This window comes from Cottoperca gobio, chromosome 15, assembly GCF_900634415.1.
Source record: "Cottoperca gobio chromosome 15, fCotGob3.1, whole genome shotgun sequence".
Classification (NCBI taxonomy): domain Eukaryota; kingdom Metazoa; phylum Chordata; class Actinopteri; order Perciformes; family Bovichtidae; genus Cottoperca; species Cottoperca gobio.
Window position 1 is genome coordinate 19,560,052 of NC_041369.1, and position 20,153 is coordinate 19,580,204.

At 40.8% G+C, this 20,153-nt stretch overlaps 1 protein-coding gene across 1 annotated transcript in view; it reads left to right on the forward strand.

Moving 5' to 3' along the window:
• Positions 1-20,153, forward strand: part of ccdc88ab (coiled-coil domain containing 88Ab) — a 61,646-nt gene that overhangs the window by 14,551 nt on the left and 26,942 nt on the right. The window contains 6 exon segments of the mRNA XM_029449214.1: positions 9,814-9,846; positions 9,848-9,884; positions 16,529-16,587; positions 17,336-17,419; positions 17,595-17,735; positions 18,487-18,659. Coding sequence (XP_029305074.1) covers positions 9,814-9,846; positions 9,848-9,884; positions 16,529-16,587; positions 17,336-17,419; positions 17,595-17,735; positions 18,487-18,659 — 527 coding nt within the window.

Sequence of the window (20,153 nt, forward strand, 5' to 3'; positions counted from 1 at the left end):
CTTGGGCTAATGGTCTTAGCAGGTTTTCAATTTACTGTACTACTCAGCACTTTGAGTGAGTGGAAGCGTTGTATGGTTGGTTGCTCCCTGTGATTCAATAAATTGATCTCACTTAAGACTCTATATAATTACATTTTTACCAGGATCGGTTTGAAACCACTCTCTATGTAAGGATATCACTGTCAACAGAGCAAGCAGTAAACTTTACTGGAGCATAAAAGGACAAACATTAAAAATAATGCAGCAACATGATCTATATTCACTCCTGTAATTCAATGTGTAACTGAAAGCTCTGTGAACTGCTGTCCATAGATATGTTGTCTCTTCTCTCAAAGCTCCATATTTCATTTAGAGTGTCTGGCGAGTCAGCAAGGGCTCCAATTCAACAAAGTGTTGCCCTCCTTCTTCCTCCCAAAGGTTCCTCGGGTGTCAAGAGATGAGTAATTCATTAACCTTCTTGAACCTCCCAAAGGCGGACCGTTGAGGACGTTTCCTGGGACCCGCATCTCTTTCCTTCACTACTTTTCCACTCCTTCTCCCTTCACTTCTGTACGAGATGTAATCCTAGCAGTGTGTGTTTCCACATGGGAAACCCATGGAGAGTGTCTTTGTACAGAGGTGGTGAAATGTGTATTGGCACAAGACAAGTATTTCAATAATACTGTTTTTCATTGCATGGCTCTCTTGGGCTGCGCTTGAGTGTGTCTCAGTGTACACGTTGGTGTGTCTGCGATCGAAGCCTCTGTTATTGTTCTGCTGCAGTAGATTGTGTAGGAGGAGGTCAATGTCTAGACGGGCTTCAGACTTTGATTTCAGAATCTGGTGAACAGATCAAGGCTGAACAGCTGTAAGTGCATGTGTGTGCTTGTCTGTATGAATGTGCATTTTTAATGTTGCATAAAAGCAGACACGATTGTCGTAACATATTTCCTAACCGTTAGTGAGGGTTATGTTCATGCTAGCAATTATATTATTTCTGTTTCCTGAGTTGGCCTTTCAATTTTACGGTTGCATTTCTGCATAGCTGAGTCCACTGAAGGTTTCATTTCTCTGGTGGTCAGTCCAAATATATACTGGGCCTCCTTTTTAATTTAGTGGCCTTGGTTTGGCATTCTTAAGCGGGTTGTAATATGGAGCTGCAGCCAGCTGAACTAGATTCTTTGCACTTTTACTGGCTTTTCTTAAAGCTTGCTAAGTGAATCCCTTTATCCTGGTTCATGAAAATCAGGTTCAATTAGCATCTGGTGCCAATTAATGTCAAAGCTACTAATTCAAATTGACAGAAATGTGGGTACTTTTGTTGTTTTTAACAGTTTATTAAAATCTTTAAGCTCCAGTGGATGTTATTTAATGTTGATTAGTTTTATTGCAGACTGATGTATACTGCTGTGTAGTAAAGCAACATTTTTTCTCTGCTGCTTCCACCATTAAAACGGCTTTAGAATAAGAGCAGTTCTGTCCTCTGTTTGCCACTGCTTTGGTTTGGGGTGTGGCGTAAAGGCCTGGAGCTCTGTTTTGACTGTTTTAAAGGGTGACAGAGGGCACCATTCATGCTGAGTGGGCCCAGAGCTTTGCAAGGTTCCTTGGTAAGGCTCTGAGAATAGATAATGTAGGATAGGTTATAAGGCCTTCTTTAGGTGTTTTATTCGGTATTATGTTTAGGCAATGTCGAGACCATCCTGAGAATATTTTTGTTAAATGTTCTTCCCAGTTAAGCATTTCAGGGAATTCAGCTTGTGCCTGGTTTGGGGCTTAAAAGACTGGCTGGCTGTTTGGCTTCTTGACCTGAAACCTCACAAAGATGCTCTGTTACTGCGCCAGAGTGAAGTTAAAAACTCACACACAGTACACACTCTCACCTCTCTCTCACTAACATTTATACATGCACACACAGTCTGCTGCAACATTATGTACCTTGTTGTTGGTTTTGACTTCATCAAAAATGGAGAAAATGTTGTTACAGCTTTTGCCTCAAGCCAGCGGTTATTTTTATTGCCTTTAACTAGAACTTGTATTTTTTAATGTATGTTTGTTATTTAAGTCTGGATATCCCTGTTGACTCCTCGTCTTGCTGCTCCTTTCAGCACTAGTCATGAGTAAATCAGTTTATTAGGGCATGTGCTTGTAGCTGCAGGCAGAATGTGTCATGCAGACTCACATGCTAGCTAGTCTGAATATCCTGTTGATGATGTAGCAGCTAGCTAGTTTTTAAAAAACAGAGTAAGGGATGGAACTAAATTCAGAGGTGAAATGAGACTGCTCAAGCCATAAAAACAAGCAAACTACTTCACAACTTCCCTATTTAAATACCCGACCATAATATTAAGGACTATAGTTTAGCCATACCCCTTATTGTGCAGTGCTGCTAAAAGTTGAATTTGTTACTCGTCAAATTGAGGAGATACTTAAATCACAATCTGCTTTGAACAATTTTAGATTGATTCAGCCTCATGAAAAGCAAGTGAAATTGATTTATATAAAAAAAAAAAATGTCTACTTCATTTATTATCCCTTTTTAATATGATTCATATTAAAATAGTCAAACGTTCATATTCTTTATTTCAAACCTGGGAAGTATTCTAGCAGACGTTATGTCATTATTGCCGCTGGTTTTCTAGTTGGCCGCTTTTACTGTAAACAAAAGCATTACTTATTCTGAATCATATATGTACACAGACTCCCCCACTGAGCGTTCAAGGTCTTCATGCCGAGTGGTGTTCCCGTGTACACCCAGAACCACTGGCCAGTCTCATCATATAATCACAGCCTCGAGTGGGAACTGAACATTGGCATACCAAAATAACAGTGTGCATACATTTCTGCAAGCACTCTCTTTGTGTGTTTGTTCATGTGTCTACTGAGATAAAGATCATGTGAAGAGGAATTTGTGGCAGTTATGATGTATATTGGGTTCCCATATGCTGAAAGGGAGCTATTTTTAGGAGCTAGCAGAGTTGGTGTATTAAGGGGAAGCTAGAAGCAGGGTTCTTCTTTTCCATCACTGAACTAGAGCATGTGGGTTTGTGTCTGCGGGAGTCACTGCTCTGCTGTAAAACATAAAAACCAGCTTTAAAATTAAAAGTTTTGTTTATACTGTGTTCTTTCAGAAGTCTCTCCTTTTATAATACAACATGTGGATAAAAAGAATTTTAAATGACCACGAACTGAATAGGAGGATGTGTGTGTGTTATTGCATGAACTTTTCCAGCCAGCGTGAAGCAGAGCCCTGGGGTGATGGGGTGGGGGTGGAGAGGTCGGGTTTCCCCGGCCCACCTGCCTCCACCTTTGAGACGAGCAGCAGGATCAACCCGTCCGCTCGTTCAGCCTCAGGGGTCCGTTGTAAAAAGCACTCTAGCTGATAAATAACAGCGCAGAACAAAAGAAACGTGGTTCTAATGGCTCGTTCTCTCCTCCTGCTCGTGTAAGAGACGACCTGTCCATCTGGCCGACAGTAGATCCCGACTGCTGCTCTTTTTACTGTTGAGCCCAGAGCAACTGTTGAATTTTATTGTCAGGTCAAATCTAATTAATTAGTAGTTAAACAAGCGCGTTAGCTTTATTTATAAACCTTGTGATGATTAGAAGAACAACTTTCACAGGGTCATTCTTGATTCCCCAGAATTCATTTTAAATTTATGTTCAAGGTAGAAAAAAAAGAATGAACACTTGTTTTATCCGTTAGCTTTCCACTAGGTAATTAAACAATAATGACTTTCTCAGTTGAGATTTAAGATTATCATTGAGGCTATTTCTTTTTTTAATCTTCTTTGCACAAATGATTTGGCACATTACATTTAAAGAAATCCAAACTGGTCTAGCTCTGTAAACATTTGGAATTGCCTTTGTTGATTAAAACCTAATTTGGCTGCTTGTTGCTATCTTATATCCAAAGACGATCACTCTTGAGATCAATTTTGTTTTGAGTCTGAACAAGAAGAGCATCAAAGAAATCGTCCAATAAGCTACTGGAGAGGGATGTCGAACTGCAGTGCGCAAACCCCCTTTGTGTTCATGTGGGGCTGCTACACTTGTGAGCAGCAGGGAAAGCGCATGTGTAAAAGAGGAAGCGTGCACCTTCCCATCGTTGGTGGTAATAACCTTTTCAAGTTCATAATCTCTGCAGTATTTCAGCAGGAGAGGGGGGGGGGGGGTGTGTGTGTGTGTCAGACTCTCTAGCATAGGGAGAATAAACCCATCTTCTTGTTTCTATGGTAACACACCATGTCTGTAGAATGGGTGTGATTTAAGGTTCAGGCAGCATTTCTACACACGCACACTTGCAGTACAATTAGTCCCCTGTTAATGCTGTGCCAGCAGCGGAACTTGTGCCTGGGTGGATAGATGGAAAGGAGTAGTAAGGAGGTGTGTGTGTGTGTGTGTGTGTGTGTGTGGGGAAGGGCTAGTTTAACAGACCAGGCTCCTGTGAGACGCAAACACGGCAGCCTTATAACCTTTCCACTGACACCACTTCAACACAAACTTGCACACCTACCTACTGTGAGACCACATGCACAATTTACCTTAACACGACCCTTGCCATGTATTGCATTCGCAGCTGTGTGTGTGTGAATGAGCGTCTACCAGGCTACTGTTGGATCAGCATAATTTTATCTCTATTGTCAGCAGACGTCCATTCAGCACACATCTAGTTTAGGACAATAGAGCAGGATGCAAACCTCATAATCATTTAGGTTTTATGTCTGCCTCATCATTTTCTTTAAAAATAAATGATATTGTATATATTTTGGCTGTCGGAGATTTCCCTTTTTTTAGAAGAACAGGGAGGATGAGGCAGACCAATAAGGCTGTTAAAGTATATCAGTTTAACAGACCTGCAGAGCTCATTTAAAGCTTTTATTGTTCTGCTCACATACACACGATACCACATCTCTTTGCAAAACATATATTAAATGAGAAGATCCCGTTGTGTTTGACGAGCCTCCCTCTAAACCAACGCCTCATTCTATCAGTCTGTAATGTCTCTGGGATGGAATAGGAGCCAGTGTTGAGCTGTGAATCCTGCTGGAATCAATAATACAGCAATATAGTGTCCGGATAGGGGGAGGGGGCGAGGGGGAGGAAAGATGGTGAGAAGAAGAGGAGGAAGAGAGGATTAGGCAGCTCAGTCCTGCGTGCCTGGAGTAAGAAGTGTTGCTCTTTCTCTGTCTTCGCTCTACACACGCGTTTCTCAATCATCACTCACTCTTTGTGAATATTGTCTTATTTGAACATTTTAATAACTGACTTTTCCCCCATTCCCCATGTGTGAATTGGATACGATTTAGTGAATATTAGAGAGTGACATAGTGACTGAGCCAAGGACGTTTCTGCTGTCACAGCTACAGTAAAGCTTTCCATTTGATAGCAGTGTGAGCGTGTGTGTGTACATGTGCATGCCTGTCAGTGTTTGCAGCACATCGCCATGACATGATCAGTGTGGTGACTGGTCTCCCTCCTGCAGTGTCCATCATGTTTTATTTATGAGAGCTAAGCCGTCACCAGCTAATCCAAGATGCATAATAGTATACTGTAGTTTTAGTTTTATTAGCCTGCGGATAATCCTCAAAGCATGTATTACCCACATATTGCAAAGATACAGTCCTTTTATGCACGATTTGACTGGCAGTATGCTTAAGATGTTGTATTATTTGAGCATCCCTCCATCCATTTCATCAACATGATACGTTGGCATGCCTTTCTTTGCAGCTATTGCTTGGGATTGGTTTTATTGACAAAATATATAGACAATGTGCTGCACACCACTCTGTACACATTAGGTGGGATGAAGCAGTGCCATGCTCTGCAGGAAAGACACAGTGGTGTTAGCGTTAACATCTATCAAGCATCTAATCTGCATTAGTACTGTAGTGCTACAATCTGTTATTTTACTCTTATAAAGTCAGATACAGATTAAAAAATAAAAAAAACATCTGAAGCTCATGATTTCCGTTTTCTTTTAAAGAAAGCTCCAAACTAACACCCGGGGAGATCAGAGGAATGCAGACTAACGATCCGTTCAATGGACCATTGAGAAGGGAAGGAAAGGGAAAAAGTGTTACTGAATAGAGATAGTGTTGCACTAAGCTCATGACTCTGCACAGTACAGATCATCCCATTGCAAACTCCTAAACTGATACCTGCACTGAAGATAAGCTTCTACTGAAATTGTGCTCTGCAAAAAATAAATACTTCAATTCCTAGCAATGTGAACCTATAGTGATACATTGAGTGTGAATGTTTGGGTGGTAGGAAAAGCTTGACAGCCTGAAATGTCTTGCTTGGCACAGCAAATGCATGCTACCATGGACAGGTGTGAGCATGTGTCGATGGGAAACCGTGGTCAGAAGTGGGACAGGTGTTTGTGGAGAAGGAGAGAAAGCGTTTGTCCGATCATGTGTTCCAGTTGAAGTCTGTTCTCTGTGATGACTTGGGATTTTCTACAAAGCTAAAAGCAAATCAGTTCCTCTCAGAAATTGATTCAAGACACAACTCAGGAGACGTCCTAAAACTATAGATATAAGGGTGACTCCATAGTTTTCTTTGCTTTTCTCTTTTTAACGTCTTGGCCGATTCTGCCCAAAGCTTTTGTCACGAGTTCTACATGATGGATTGGCAAACCAAATGTGCTCTGAGACGCCAACTGTGGCGGTCTGAGCTCCGCTCATTGTTGTCTGCCGCTTGTTGAGTCAGTCTGTCTCTGTCGTCAGACATTATGGCTGTTTGGTCATTTCTGCCTGGAACTGTCTGATGCAGCGTTAGTCAGCGTCAGCATCAGGGTCACCATATACATAATATTTGATACATTACTATCAGTTTTGTTTATTCCATCACCATATTTGCTGATGTGTGCATTTATTTTATTGTATTTATTTATATTGCTTTACTGGTAGAACAGATAACAGTAAATACAGGCTGAGTCTATATACAAGACCAATGTCATCCACCCTGAATACAAAGTCTTAATTGCATATCTTAAAAGGTTAAAGCCTCATTAATTTTCTCTTGAGAGGTTTGGAAATGGCACACCATCATAACGCACCATAACCTCTCCCTGCGTGCCCAATACACCAGTGTAAAAGGAGAGATGGACAGACGGGGCAAATGGGGTCAGTGATCTTATTACCATGACAAGAAAAAACATGGTGTGTGTGTGTGACCATGATTTTGAATAAATTGTCAGCACCTTCAAAACTGATTTTGTTTTTTCATGTGAGGATACATTCATTTATACATAGTGAGTATGTATATATCTCCTTGAAACCAGATGTGATGAATCCATCACCCCATTCTCTACATCTTCCTCTGTAAACCAGTGGTTTTCTGTGTCTGCATCAAATCCAACGGCTAACAAAGGTTTACACAACCACAGTCGCCTCTGCTGCAAGCTCTGATAAGGAGGTTATAGGTGAAGTTGTGTTTGCAACTGTACTGAATACATTTCTTCTACGTGAAGAAACAATGACGGTGTACAAACATTGTGGAGAAAAGAGGAATTGAATCATGGTGGTGTGGAGAATACCTTGGAAGAAAAAAATGCAAATTTGACATTTTATTAAAATGGCAGTTTAGAGTTCAGAAACATCTAGCCTAAGCTCAGAAAACAAACTTTTGCATTGCTGTACAGTATATACATGAATATGGTAATTGACCATACGGTTGTAATTATCATGTTAAGCACTCGTCACCCTACTTTTTAAGGTGAAATGCTAAATATCAGACAATAATAATAAGCTTTATTTGTATAGCACCTTTCATACAAGAATTGCAGCCCAAAGTGCTTCACAGCAAAAACATAACAATTAGTACAAGATTAGACAGAATAAAAGCATTTACAGTACTATAATCACAGTGTTGATGTAAATGAGTCTGAAGAACCATTATAAAAATAGCCGAATTAAAATAGTGTAAAATAAAAGATAAAATAGCAGATAATATAATATAGCAGAATTAAAATTGTATAAAAATACATTCAATGTTAAACCAGGCATGGCAAAAATTTATGAAATCATTTAAATTAGTTTAAAGTGGCACCATTAAAAGGCTAAAGTAAAAAGATATAAAATATCACTATTAAAAGGCTAAAGTAAAGAGATATAAAATATCACCATTAAAAGGCTAAAGTAAAAATATGACAATAACAGCTCTGCATATTTCTACAGAGAAGTAAGAAAGACGATTCGTTGGTTGCTAAATAATATCCTGCTTAGTACGGTTTCCTATTTCTGACTTGGCATCATCAGTGGCAAGTAGTGGTGGTTTCCCTTTTTTCTCTTCCCCTGAAGCTCTTGTCGTGCTACAATGGGATTTTGCTGTAGATTGGAAATGTATAGTTTTGAAATCATTTGCGCTTGATGAACTTCGTTCCAAGTATTCTGAAAATGTTCACAGATGTGGTTCTATTTTTAACACTGTCAGATTTCCTGTCCCCCTTTACGTCCACGATGAGGTAATGCAATATGTATAGAGCAGATGGTTATGGTGGGACCCCTTGCTTGTGTAAGCCTATTTGTCATGACATCAGCAGTAACCTGCATGGAGTAGTTGAATTGTAGGGTCAGATGCGTTCAAACTGCTCTCTGGCATCAGGTAGACATAAAATATTCAAGTTAGCTGACCTTCATGTGCTTTCTGCTTGAAGAAACCAGCCTTTTGTTTCAGCACGACTGCGGTTTGCAAAAATATTTTGGCAGGCTGTTAATGAGTCATAGCCTCCATGTACGCTTTACCACGCACCAGCATACCAAATGGCTATTACGGTTGTTTTTAAGTCTATACACCTCATCATCATTATCATCATCATGTCGGTTAGGGAAAAGGATTAGACAATATAATTATGTGAAGACATGAATGTAATGCATTTGTTGCTGCTAGAAGCTTGTTTGTGCACTATTGCAGTGCCCAAAATTTCACAATTTGACTTAGACCAAAAGCATCAACACTAATTAAGTCCTGCCCGCCGTCACCCGCTGTTTGTCTGTATACATATGTGTACACGTACATATCGGTGCACGTGTCTGCATGAGTGCTGTAAACTGCAGCTCATGGTTTCATTTTTGTTTTAATGATTGACATGTGAATGGAGGAGGCCCTGCGGCAAAACCCACACCATCAATTTAACCCACATAAATACCACTGTCAGTTTTACACACACACACACACACACACACACACACACACACACACACACACACACACACACACACACACACACACACACACACACACACACACACACACACACACACACACACACACACACACTGTATGATATCATTAATGCTCATGAGTCCACCACTCTTGTCTCTTATAGGAGATTAATACTGTTATTTGTGCTGTCCCCTTGGCTGACTTGATGATCTTTGGTACACCTCACCCACACTGTATCACTGTTAAACTTTTACCCCAGACGAGACGATCACTATTACTATCTTTGATTGGAGATGATATCACAGTTAAATACCTGCAGCCTTTCACACTGTCAAAGCCCTGATGATCGAGGTTATAGTGTTTATATTCTTACTGTAGGGCTGAAAGGGTTCTCAAATGTGCACTGAACCTCTGCTCTCTTGGCTAAAGTACACATGTGGAAGGCTGAATTTCTTTTCATAGTGAGCTCTTATATGGAATAACACTAATGGAATTACAATTATTTCAACAGTCAAGCGTAAACTATATCGTAGGTTTGTGGTCAACGTGTTAAAAGAAGATTGAAGCACAATCTAGTGATCTCCATTTTCATATCTGCAATTCTTCTTAAGTACTAAATGGTGATCTCTCTTTCCTGACCTTCTTTTTTGTTTCTTTGTGTAATAGGAAATTCTCCAGCAGCTGGTGATGATGCCTTTACCCGAACGTGCTGGTTCTGGGCCGGAACCCTCTGTCTGGTAAGTGCCAATGTACTAAACAACAACAACATTACACAGACTGATACTTTGACCAATTCTTTGGATGCTCTAATTTGATTGCTCTTGGCCTCTAAACATAAGTAAAACCAGCAAAAAAATAAATAAATCACATCTGCTCCAAGACATTCCTCTAATTGAATTGCACACGCACCAATCATATGTACAGTTTACAAGGAGGAAACATGCAATTTTGCAGTATTTTGGCATCAATAAACCTTTGTTTTAACTTATTTTCTTTGTTTCTCCATGTGCTCGATAATGAGCTTCCGATTTGAACCTTGCCTTTAAAAAATTTGACTTGCTTGCAGAAGTAAAAGGGACTTTACAGAAGAAAGTGAATCATGATGATTTGATTGTTGAGGCGATGGGAAATGGACTGATTAACGGCTTGGTTTCAAGGGCAAAACTAAGATTTTAGTCACATTAACACTAGTTTTTAAAGCCTCTGAACACTCTCACAGGTGTTTTCAGTTAATCTGGCTGATTAGTTCCTTCTCAGGACTGTGTGGGTGTGTATAAACTGCTTTATTGCACCTGTTAGGGTGGGACAAATGACACCTTTATCATTATTATTGGTAGATGGTGATTTGTGACCTCATAAATTCCCATCAAAGCTCTGGCCCACATTCAACCTGAGCAGAGGTCTGATCAGCCAGAATAAGTGAAAACACCTGTGTGGGTATTCAGAGGCTTAAAATAATAATGAACCAGAATAATCCGAAGTATTGTTTCTAAGAAGAATTGGATTAAAGGAGTCATTTCCATCTGTGGCCTTTAACATCGCTGACATCACTCCGTTCAGGAGTGACGGGCGAGATGGCAGATTTGGAGACTATTTTTAAGTGCAATCTAAAACAGAATGTACAGTGTATGGGGTGAATGTAGCCATTTCCCTAAATAAGACCTTTTATTATAATAACCCTATACGGAGCTCCATCTTCTGACGCCATGTTTTATGAATAGACTTTCATACCATTCTCAAAGAATGTGACTATAAGGAGATAATTCTCATGAGTGACTTTAACGTAAACTTGGGAACAAAACATGCTTAAAGACATTACAGTCAAACTGAATACGAGTCGGATAATTGAGGAACCAACTAGAATAACTTCTCTGACACAAATAGACTTGGTTTTCACCAATATACCAGAGTGCACATATTAAGACTAAGAAGACGGATAAAAGGAGGAACTGTTAAATCAATGTTACCAATCTGCAGCAAAGCTTTGACCTACAGAACCCAGACATGCTATTTGATATGTCCGAGCAGCTTTAAAGCCAACAGTAGTGCAGTGTCAAGTGTTTGCATTTCATGAAAACTCTTTTGAGCAGCTTGACCTCTGTAGTCCCGACTGCTACCTGATATTTCATTGTGACCTTGATGAAGCTGCTGAGGAGATGCGAAACTAGTAGCAGGCTATCAATTAGATCACAGTGTGCTGGCTGTGGAAATAAAAGGACTATGTGAGGAAAGAAATGCTTCCTGCCTCTCAGCCTGCGTAGATCAATTATTGCACATTTTGCCAAAACCCCTACAAGGTCATTGGATTTGTTGTTTTTACTTTTGGAAAAGTGTGTCCACACAAAGATTCATAGCCTTTGTGTGCGTCTCTGCAAATGTAATCATCAGCTTGAAAAATGTTTCCAGGCTCTGAGGAAGGATATTGGTACCTTTTTTGTTTTTTTGCCTTTGTCACACTTTCACCACAGTTTTCATCGCTTTTCAATAGTCAGTTACCTCTTTAACTTTCATACGCCCCGATGGGCATGAAGGGTAAATAAACAAACAATAGCTGCAATGAGTACACACAGTAGTTTGACTGGGTTTCATGCCAGGATAACTTGGTTGTTAATTTACCTCTTAGAGGTAAAACATCTACCACTGCCCTGCAAGAGAAAACTGTAAAAACAAGTTTTTATAAGTATTTCCAATGAGTTATTCAAAGTATTTGTTCAACTACTGGTGATAATGCCCATCGGCAGCATATTTCATTCCTCTCAGTGCTGCTTCCCATAATAACCCGTCAAGTCATTGTGATGCCAAGAAGATTCTTTCATACACATAACTCCCAAAATAATGTCTACTGTTTGAATTTCACAGCTACTACAGCCTTACACATGTCTGAAGTGAACACTAAAGTGAACTCAACACAGACGAAGAGTGGAGGGCAGCTCGGAGCGAGTTGACCAGAGCAGGCAGAAATCATTAGACTGCATTCCTCAGGGTTTCTTTTGCCCTTTACCCTCTGGCCTGTCAGATCATCAGTCAGTCAGACCAGCGGTGGCTCTGGAGTCTGGCTCAGTGGCTGCCAGCTGAAAGTCATTGGCCATGTGGCTTTTATTATGCTCTCATTAGGGGGCAGGGTGCGACTCTGTACGTGTGTGAGTGCGTGCACATGTGTGTGTTTAGTTGGTGGATGGGGGAGGGTTGTCTTCTAAACAGTGAACAGTGGGAATGTACTGTAGTACCCCCCCAGGCCCGGATTTACCTTAGTCTGCTTTATATATGCACGCACAGCGAGATGCGCACGAACACATGCATGGCATCCCCATGCTAGTGAGTCTGACACACACACACACACACACACACACACACACACACACACACACACACACACACACACACACACACACACACACACACACACACACACACACACACACACACACACGCATGGCATCCCCATGCTAGTGAGTCTGACACACACACACACACGCGGCATCCCCATGCTAGTGAGTCTGACACACACCACTGCATACTTCTCTCCTGCTGAAAAACTGCAGAGATTATGAACTTGAAAAGGTTATTACCACCAACAATAGGCGCACGCTTCCCCTTTCTCACACACACACACACACACACACACACACACACACACACACACACACACACACACACACACGCACACAGTACCTCTTTTGTTTAGTCTGTATAAAAGCCTGTGAATTGTCATCAGTGATCTGGTTTAAACTTCTGAAAAAAAAGAAGTCTTTGCCCTCAAAATGTGTTTTTGATTATCGGTGTAACTCACAATTTCTGAAGTATTTGCTGGTTTGCTTCATTCAAGTCTCTCGCAGTCATTAATGTTTCCATTGTTGTATAAATTCAGTCTGCAACCTGACTTTCTTTTCTGAACTGAACAATGTTCCATGTGTGTAGGCGAATGTTTGGTGTTTACGAAGACTGTTTTCACAGTGTTGTCTGGTGTCCCCATGAGAAAGAAAGAATAGAATAGACAGAATTGTTTGTGTGTGTAAAACTGAGAAGATGTAAGTGCTGGGTTGGTTTTTGAAAGTTTTGAGACTGAAACGAGGAACATAAACGGAAGAAAATGCCAATCTGACAAATATGTTTTTTCGTATTTTATATATATTTCTTCTTTTATGATCGTCTTTTTCAGGTCCAGTGCTCCTCGTGTAAAAGGCAGACTGTGTAGCATGCACTGTTGCTCGTGACACTGTCCTCAGCTCCGGGCTGTCTGTCTTTGATGCTCTTGACACTCCATCTTGTCTTATAAAGCCCAAATGCCCTGAAATAATGTGAAAATAAGGTTCAGCCAACTCTGTCCTCTGCTCCAGTGAGATGGGCTGAATATACTCTGGCATGCTGTCAAAGCAATATCAGATGGCTTGTACCAATTTCACCGCTGACATGCAAGTCATCGGGTCCTGAATGAGCCTATTCATCATGGCAGAAGAGAGGGTTGAAGTAGTTGATTGCACATGTACGCAGCCACTCATACATTTGTTTCTGCTTATTCACTCACATCCTCACACACAGATTAACAATGGCATTGCAGGAAGAAGGGTGAGTCACTGTCCGCCTGACCTCTTGTTTCCTGCTAGAAGGATAAAGCAGTGAGGAAGGACAGGAGGTGAAAAAGCAAGACTAGATGAGTAAATGCAAACACTTGGGAGGCGTGACAGATTTGTAACAATGATGAAGGAAGGAAGGAAGGAAGGATGGGTGGATGTGTGTTGCAGAGAATACATGGATGGATGAAGTGTGTGTGTGTGTGTGTGTGTGTGTGTGTGTGTGAGGAGGGAGAAGAGATTAGGCTAGCAGAGAGATGTAGCGCTTCCTTGCTGCTGTTGCTGCTGGAGGCATATTTCTGTTTTCTATTTTCAACGTTGTGTCTTTGCGTTCCTCCTGCTCTCTTTCTCTCTCTTGATTCCTCTATTTCTATATCTCTACCTCGTGTTTGTGTTGCTTCTGCTCTGTGGTGCTTTCCCTCTTTTGTCTCGTTCCCCTTTCATCTCTCCCTCTCTCTCTCTCTGTTTCCCCTCTTGTTCCCCCTCTCTAGCTGTATAAATTATTTATCCTATGAGGGTCCTTATCTTTCCTACATTGCTTCAGTAGACTTGCTGAGCTAAATCCCTTCCCTGACTAAAATAGGTTCCTATGGCTCTAATAGTATACCATTAAGCCCCACAGCTGTGAGATTTAAGTTGTATCTACCGTCATCCTTCTAGGCCTAAATTGGCTCAAATTCTCTTTATATGCTAAGTATTTTTTCTTGCATCACGAATGCAGGTGCTGATTATGAATTCTCTAGGACTTACTAAGCACAACATAGTGACATCTTCTTGATTTGATAGAATACCATCATAGAAGGAAATGTGTTTTTCCAAAGTGGATAGATAGCGTGCAAGAAACTTTATTTGAGCTTTTCCAACTGTGTCCCAGTTAACACCCATAAAGCCATGTAATGTATGTCTGGGTGCTACTTGGTACAATCTGCACTCTGCAGGTACATTTATTTAATTAATGTTTCCACAGCATGGTGCGATTCTGCACCATTCAGGCATCCAGTAGCTTAAAACATGACATACAACAAGGGTCCTTCTCTCTGCTACTGTCACCATGGAGTCCAGCTCTGTGCCCACTGCAGAGCCAGCCCTCCTCACCAGTACTGCAGTACAGCACTCGTATATCAAATATTTTGTTTACACTCATTTAGCTTTTCCTGGAAAGTTTCCCTGTGACCTAGAACAACAATATTAACCATAATTTCCAGTACAGAACAAATGTAATTACAGCTTAATTTGAATCATCCAAACATTAGCCACTCCTAATCAACAGTGAAACCACATGCAGACGGAACAAGACTGCTGCACAACCTCAGTTTTCCACCAGCCATAAGGCCAAATAACCTACTTGGACCAAAGTTTCAGTGTAAAGAGCAGAGCTGCAGTTTTCTTTCCATTATCAGTTGTTGCTTTGTCCTTTAAACACCCGGCTTAGACCTGATCAAGTATTAATTGTCACGAGTATAACATTGCCCCATCATGACCACATGTAGGTCTTGATTGCTCAATAACACATTGTCTTGTGTGTCTGTATTGATTCAAGAGGAATGAGAGAAGAGAGATCGATTTGGTTGTCAGGGGGATTCTGTTAAATTGATGGATATCCTCTGTTTTGGCATACTGAACTTTCCCAAAGGAACTGCTTGTTCGTCTCTTAATTGGTGCTTTACACAGACAATCGGACTTCTTTCTCCAGCACTTGCGATAATGTTGAGGAGTTCATCTGATTTTTGATTTTCATGTAAAGTTTATTTTAAGATCCAACAAAGTGTGACGTCATAGATCAAAACTACCTGCCTGTCATTTAGCTGGTCCTGCTGTGATGATTGGCCCATTACACCGAGAGGCAAACAGACCACACCACACAGAAAACATGCTGCCACTAATTTGGATTTATTATTGGAGCCGGACAATGTTAGAACTCGCTACCCCCTGGACCACATGATGAGCTGGCTTATCACACACACCCACACCCACCCTGAGTCCTAGTATACACATAGACACACAACTTGCATATACCACTTAGTGTAACACACGCATGTGCCACCTGGTTTACTGTTGTTCAGAAACAAAACCCATAGATGAGCTCAGGCCTGTTTAGCATGCTAGCAGCTGTTTGTGGGTTTCAATATGTCCTGACATGTGGAACAGAACGGGTAGCTCATCCTACCAGCGCTACACTGTGGAAAACATTGTGGCAGCGTTACTAGAGAAGGGAGTTTTATTAGGGGGAAATTGAAACGACCTAAGAATTTAGTTAATTAGTATGCCAAAGTACAGTAAATGTAGGATAGGTGGATGGTTTTTCCAAGGTGGCACATCTACTGTAACCTTCTATCTCTATTTGTTTTTTATGGGGAAATAATTTTGAACGTGTGCCAGGGAAGGCGGATGAATAAGACTGCCTCGGATACAGCTGCTGAAAGATCATTTTAAAGCTCTAATTGAAAAAAATGTCAGCGTTTTAATTTCAAAGCACTTTGTGAGACTTGATTGTAAAGAAAGGCTTTACAGATATAATCATGTCGGTTCTCACCTTCCTCCAACCACCAGATCTCTCATTTTGTGGTGAAAGTGCTCGAGGCGAACGCGTCGATAAAACTATCAAAGTAACTTGCTCATTAACCTCCGTGTGTTGTTGATCCTTCCTAAACCACAAGAACTGATTGAACAGAATGTCAGACAAGACAAAACAGAAATGAGAATTTAATGGTTGCACATAGTTCATGTTTGTGTCTTCTGCAGACATACTTTAAGTGATTCGGCTGTAGTCATAATACTCTGTATCTTTGTGGGGGGTTTTTCTTTTCCAGAGCAAGGTCTGGAGGAGATGAAAAAGCTGTTGCTGCTGCTCCTAGGCTGTGCTGTCCAGGTAAGAGCACAGCTTAGTCCACCTCAAGTACTTCACACATGCCCGTGTAATTCAGGTTTCAAGGAGCAGGAACCAAGCAAGTTCATAACAATGGCGATCCAACTTTCAGAGACGTGCCTGTGATTAATGGTTCAAAAATATCAATACTATGAACGATCGCACCCCATGAACTTTCCTATGTAGGTCTACTTTTATTGGTCATCTTGTAGCAATTTAATTCCAGTCTCTATTTTGGTTCAGCCTCCCTTGATTTGAGCAATTTGCTCCATTAACTCAAACTCTTTAGTACAGCTAATACTTTGTAATAAATGGCGGCAGACCTTTCCTGTCTTGTGACAAACCCCCTATTCAGCTCTTACTCACTGCATTTCCAACCAAGGCATTGATTTTTTACGAGTTCTATTGTTTTTAGTAAAAAGATTTTGCATTCATGCGAGTAACTATGTAGATTACATTAAGCACAGCAGAACCTGCTGCTGAGTAAGAAGGAACACGCAGTAACAGAAGAGCTTACATCTGTAGGGCAGAGTCTTGTTCATATCTTATCTTCTGCCAACTAGAGAGGAAAACCATCTTTGTCTGATCCAGAAGATAAAGTTGTGTTTGAAGACTAGACGACTTTCCTAAATACGATTCCTTGAAACGTGTATATCAGATCAGCTTCTGCCTCGTGTCTGAAATGTTAGTCTACTAACCTCCAGCTGACCCACAACCCACATAACTCTTTCTCCTTCTCTTCACTGTACAGTGCGAGAAGAAGGAAGAGTACATTGAGTGTATCCAGACTCTGGACTTTGACACCAAAGCTGCCATAGCATCCCACATCCAAGAGGTATGTCTCCTTTTATAGTAAACTCAATTAAGACATAACAGTATGCTAATAGTGGAATAGTTTTGTTTACATTTTTGATAAAGGTACCAGTCTGACAATGTGTTAATAATGCACCTTCTACATCAGGGGACTAAATCTGAATATTTATTGATGATGTGAAATATTGTGATTTTAGGTGACTCATAATCAGGAGAACGTGGTGGACCTGCAGTGGTTGGAAAGTGGGGAAATGCCTTCTGAGGACCTGGACAGCCTCTCCAGAAACCTGGCTTTCCACCTGAAACGCCTGGTGGATGAGAGGGACACACAGCTGGAGGTAATAACATATCAATAGATATGGAGATAGATTCCTATTATCATTAAAGCAGCATAAACATAACAGCAATAGTACTATAGACACGGCAGGAAACTAGGTAAGTGTGGTACATTATGTGTTTTTCTATTCTCTTTGTGCGTTTGTTCTGCAAACAGAAGTTTAAATTCTTATCAGGGTTATGTGGAAACTTTTCCCTTTTTTGCTACTACCACAAGAGAGCAGCCTCAGGAAGGAAGGGTTGAAACTGTTAACTGTGTGTGTGTGTGTGTGTGTGTGTGTCTCAGAGTATATGCGTCATTAAATGAGTTTCCAACCAAAAGGGTGCAGATGCCCACAACTGATATAGCTGATCTTTGTGTGTGTTATTGTGTGCGTGTGTGTGTGTTCTAATAGCCTCCAGATTATCACTGTGGAGTCCAGCCGCTCTCAATTAAAATCCCATTTCCTGTCACGGGCAGTAGATCAAAAATAGGCTGTGTGTGGGACTATGGATGTAATCTTTGCCCCAATGCCTGTGTTCTAGTTTTGGGTGAATCCATGGATTTCCTCCTTTTTGCATCTGGTCCAACTATTGAATCATAATTCTAACCGTTGCCATTGCAACGCTGCTTAGCTCTGTACAGATTACCCTAAATGCAGATTCAAAAATATATTTCTGTGTTCACACGGTTTGACTTCTATTAATGGGCTCTTGTACTCATCTATCTATGCAGCTAAACTCTTACTACCTTTCATTCTTTTTTTCATGCAGACTATAGTGGAGTTGACCCAGGAGAGAGACTGTGTGCAGCTGTCTCCACTGGCTCCCTATCCGACCCAGTCGCCCGGTGACTCCCCTGGCATGAGGAGGACCGAAAGCCGACAGCACCTCTCTGTGGAGTTGGCAGATGCCAAGGCCAAGATCAGACGCCTTCGACAGGAACTGTAAGTACCAGTTTTATTAGCTAGTTAAAAAATACTGAACTTAGGCAAAGGGGACAGAGTGCAGAAATAAAGGAACTATACCTCTATGGTTAGCTTACGGAAAACAAACAAAAAGGTCATTTGCTGGAACACCTATGACTGTTTATCTCGTTTGCTACTGTAGTTCCCATTTTTGCTTCTTATTTTATGCCTTTATTAGATAGCGATTGTGGAGAGATGAGAACTAATTTCACTGGTGGAATTGCAAACCAGAGACGTTGCTATTTATGTTTTGGAGGCTTAACCCATAATGCAATGGATGGTGTTTTTTGTGGTCTGACTGGGATGGGATTCTTCATCACGGTCCTGACAGGAAGTCACTATGAGTGTATGCTCTTAGTTGTTATTGGGGAATTTAATTACTGCATTCAAACCTTAAAATGCTGCTTAAAGAACAACAATGACGATGTAGAGTGGACGAGTCATCGACACCAGCAGTTCATTTCCTCTCTACATCTTTATTACTCGCATAAAACCAATATGTCATACTGCAACACACACACACACACACACACACCCTGTAACAAACCTTGGTGAGGCCTTTTAAATTCTGCCTATGAATAATAGAGCTTCCTTTTCAAAGTGCTATAATCCCTTGCTAGACAAAGGCTTAATGGCCATAACAGACCAGTTAGAAGATGGAGAGCACCTTCTGACCAGGGGAAGTATTTAAACGGTTGCACAAACATTACATCTATTCTACCAGACTGGCTGGCATCATGAGGTTGGTGTCGATACTTAATGCTTTGACCGAAACAGTTTTAGGTTAAGAGGTGTTGTGCACTTCAGTCTATCCTTCTTTTCAACAATGTTTTCACAATTAAATCTCCACTGAAATACATCTCGGGTCAAATAATGTGCAGTTCCTACTCCGAGTGAATCATTTGCTTGCTTGAGTGGATCGGATTTCAAGACTAGAGAGCCATTCATCATCGTGTGTCACTAGTGATCCTAATGATTTGGAAAATAACTTTGAACACTTTTTTAACATTTGGTTGCAACTCAGAATGGAGTGCAGGTCACCCTCTGCTTGGTGCGTGTGTGCGTGTCAAAAGTGGCTCAGTGTTCCCCCAGTGGTCTCTGGTCCGTTTGTAAATGTTTTTGTAAAGCTACTGCTTCTTGGCTGCGTTTCCTTTCCTTTTCAAGCTCAGACACACTTTGATTTTCTACCTAATAAAACACTTCTAGAGTTATATTTAGAGCTGCTATTCCTGAATTAGTCTCTGCCTTTTTTAAAAGTTCCTTATTAGCTTTACATGTAGATGTGTTGTACCTGTTTTTCTTTTTAAGCACAGTCAGGAATATTTAGTGTACTGTGTAGACACAACAGAGCCACTTCCAGCAGGTGATGTTGAGGTGACATTCGATAGCTTACAAACACCTTTATTGTTGCATCTTCACATTTACTATAAATGGTTGTTGTTGGTTCCCAGAAACACGAGGATCTGTTTTTTT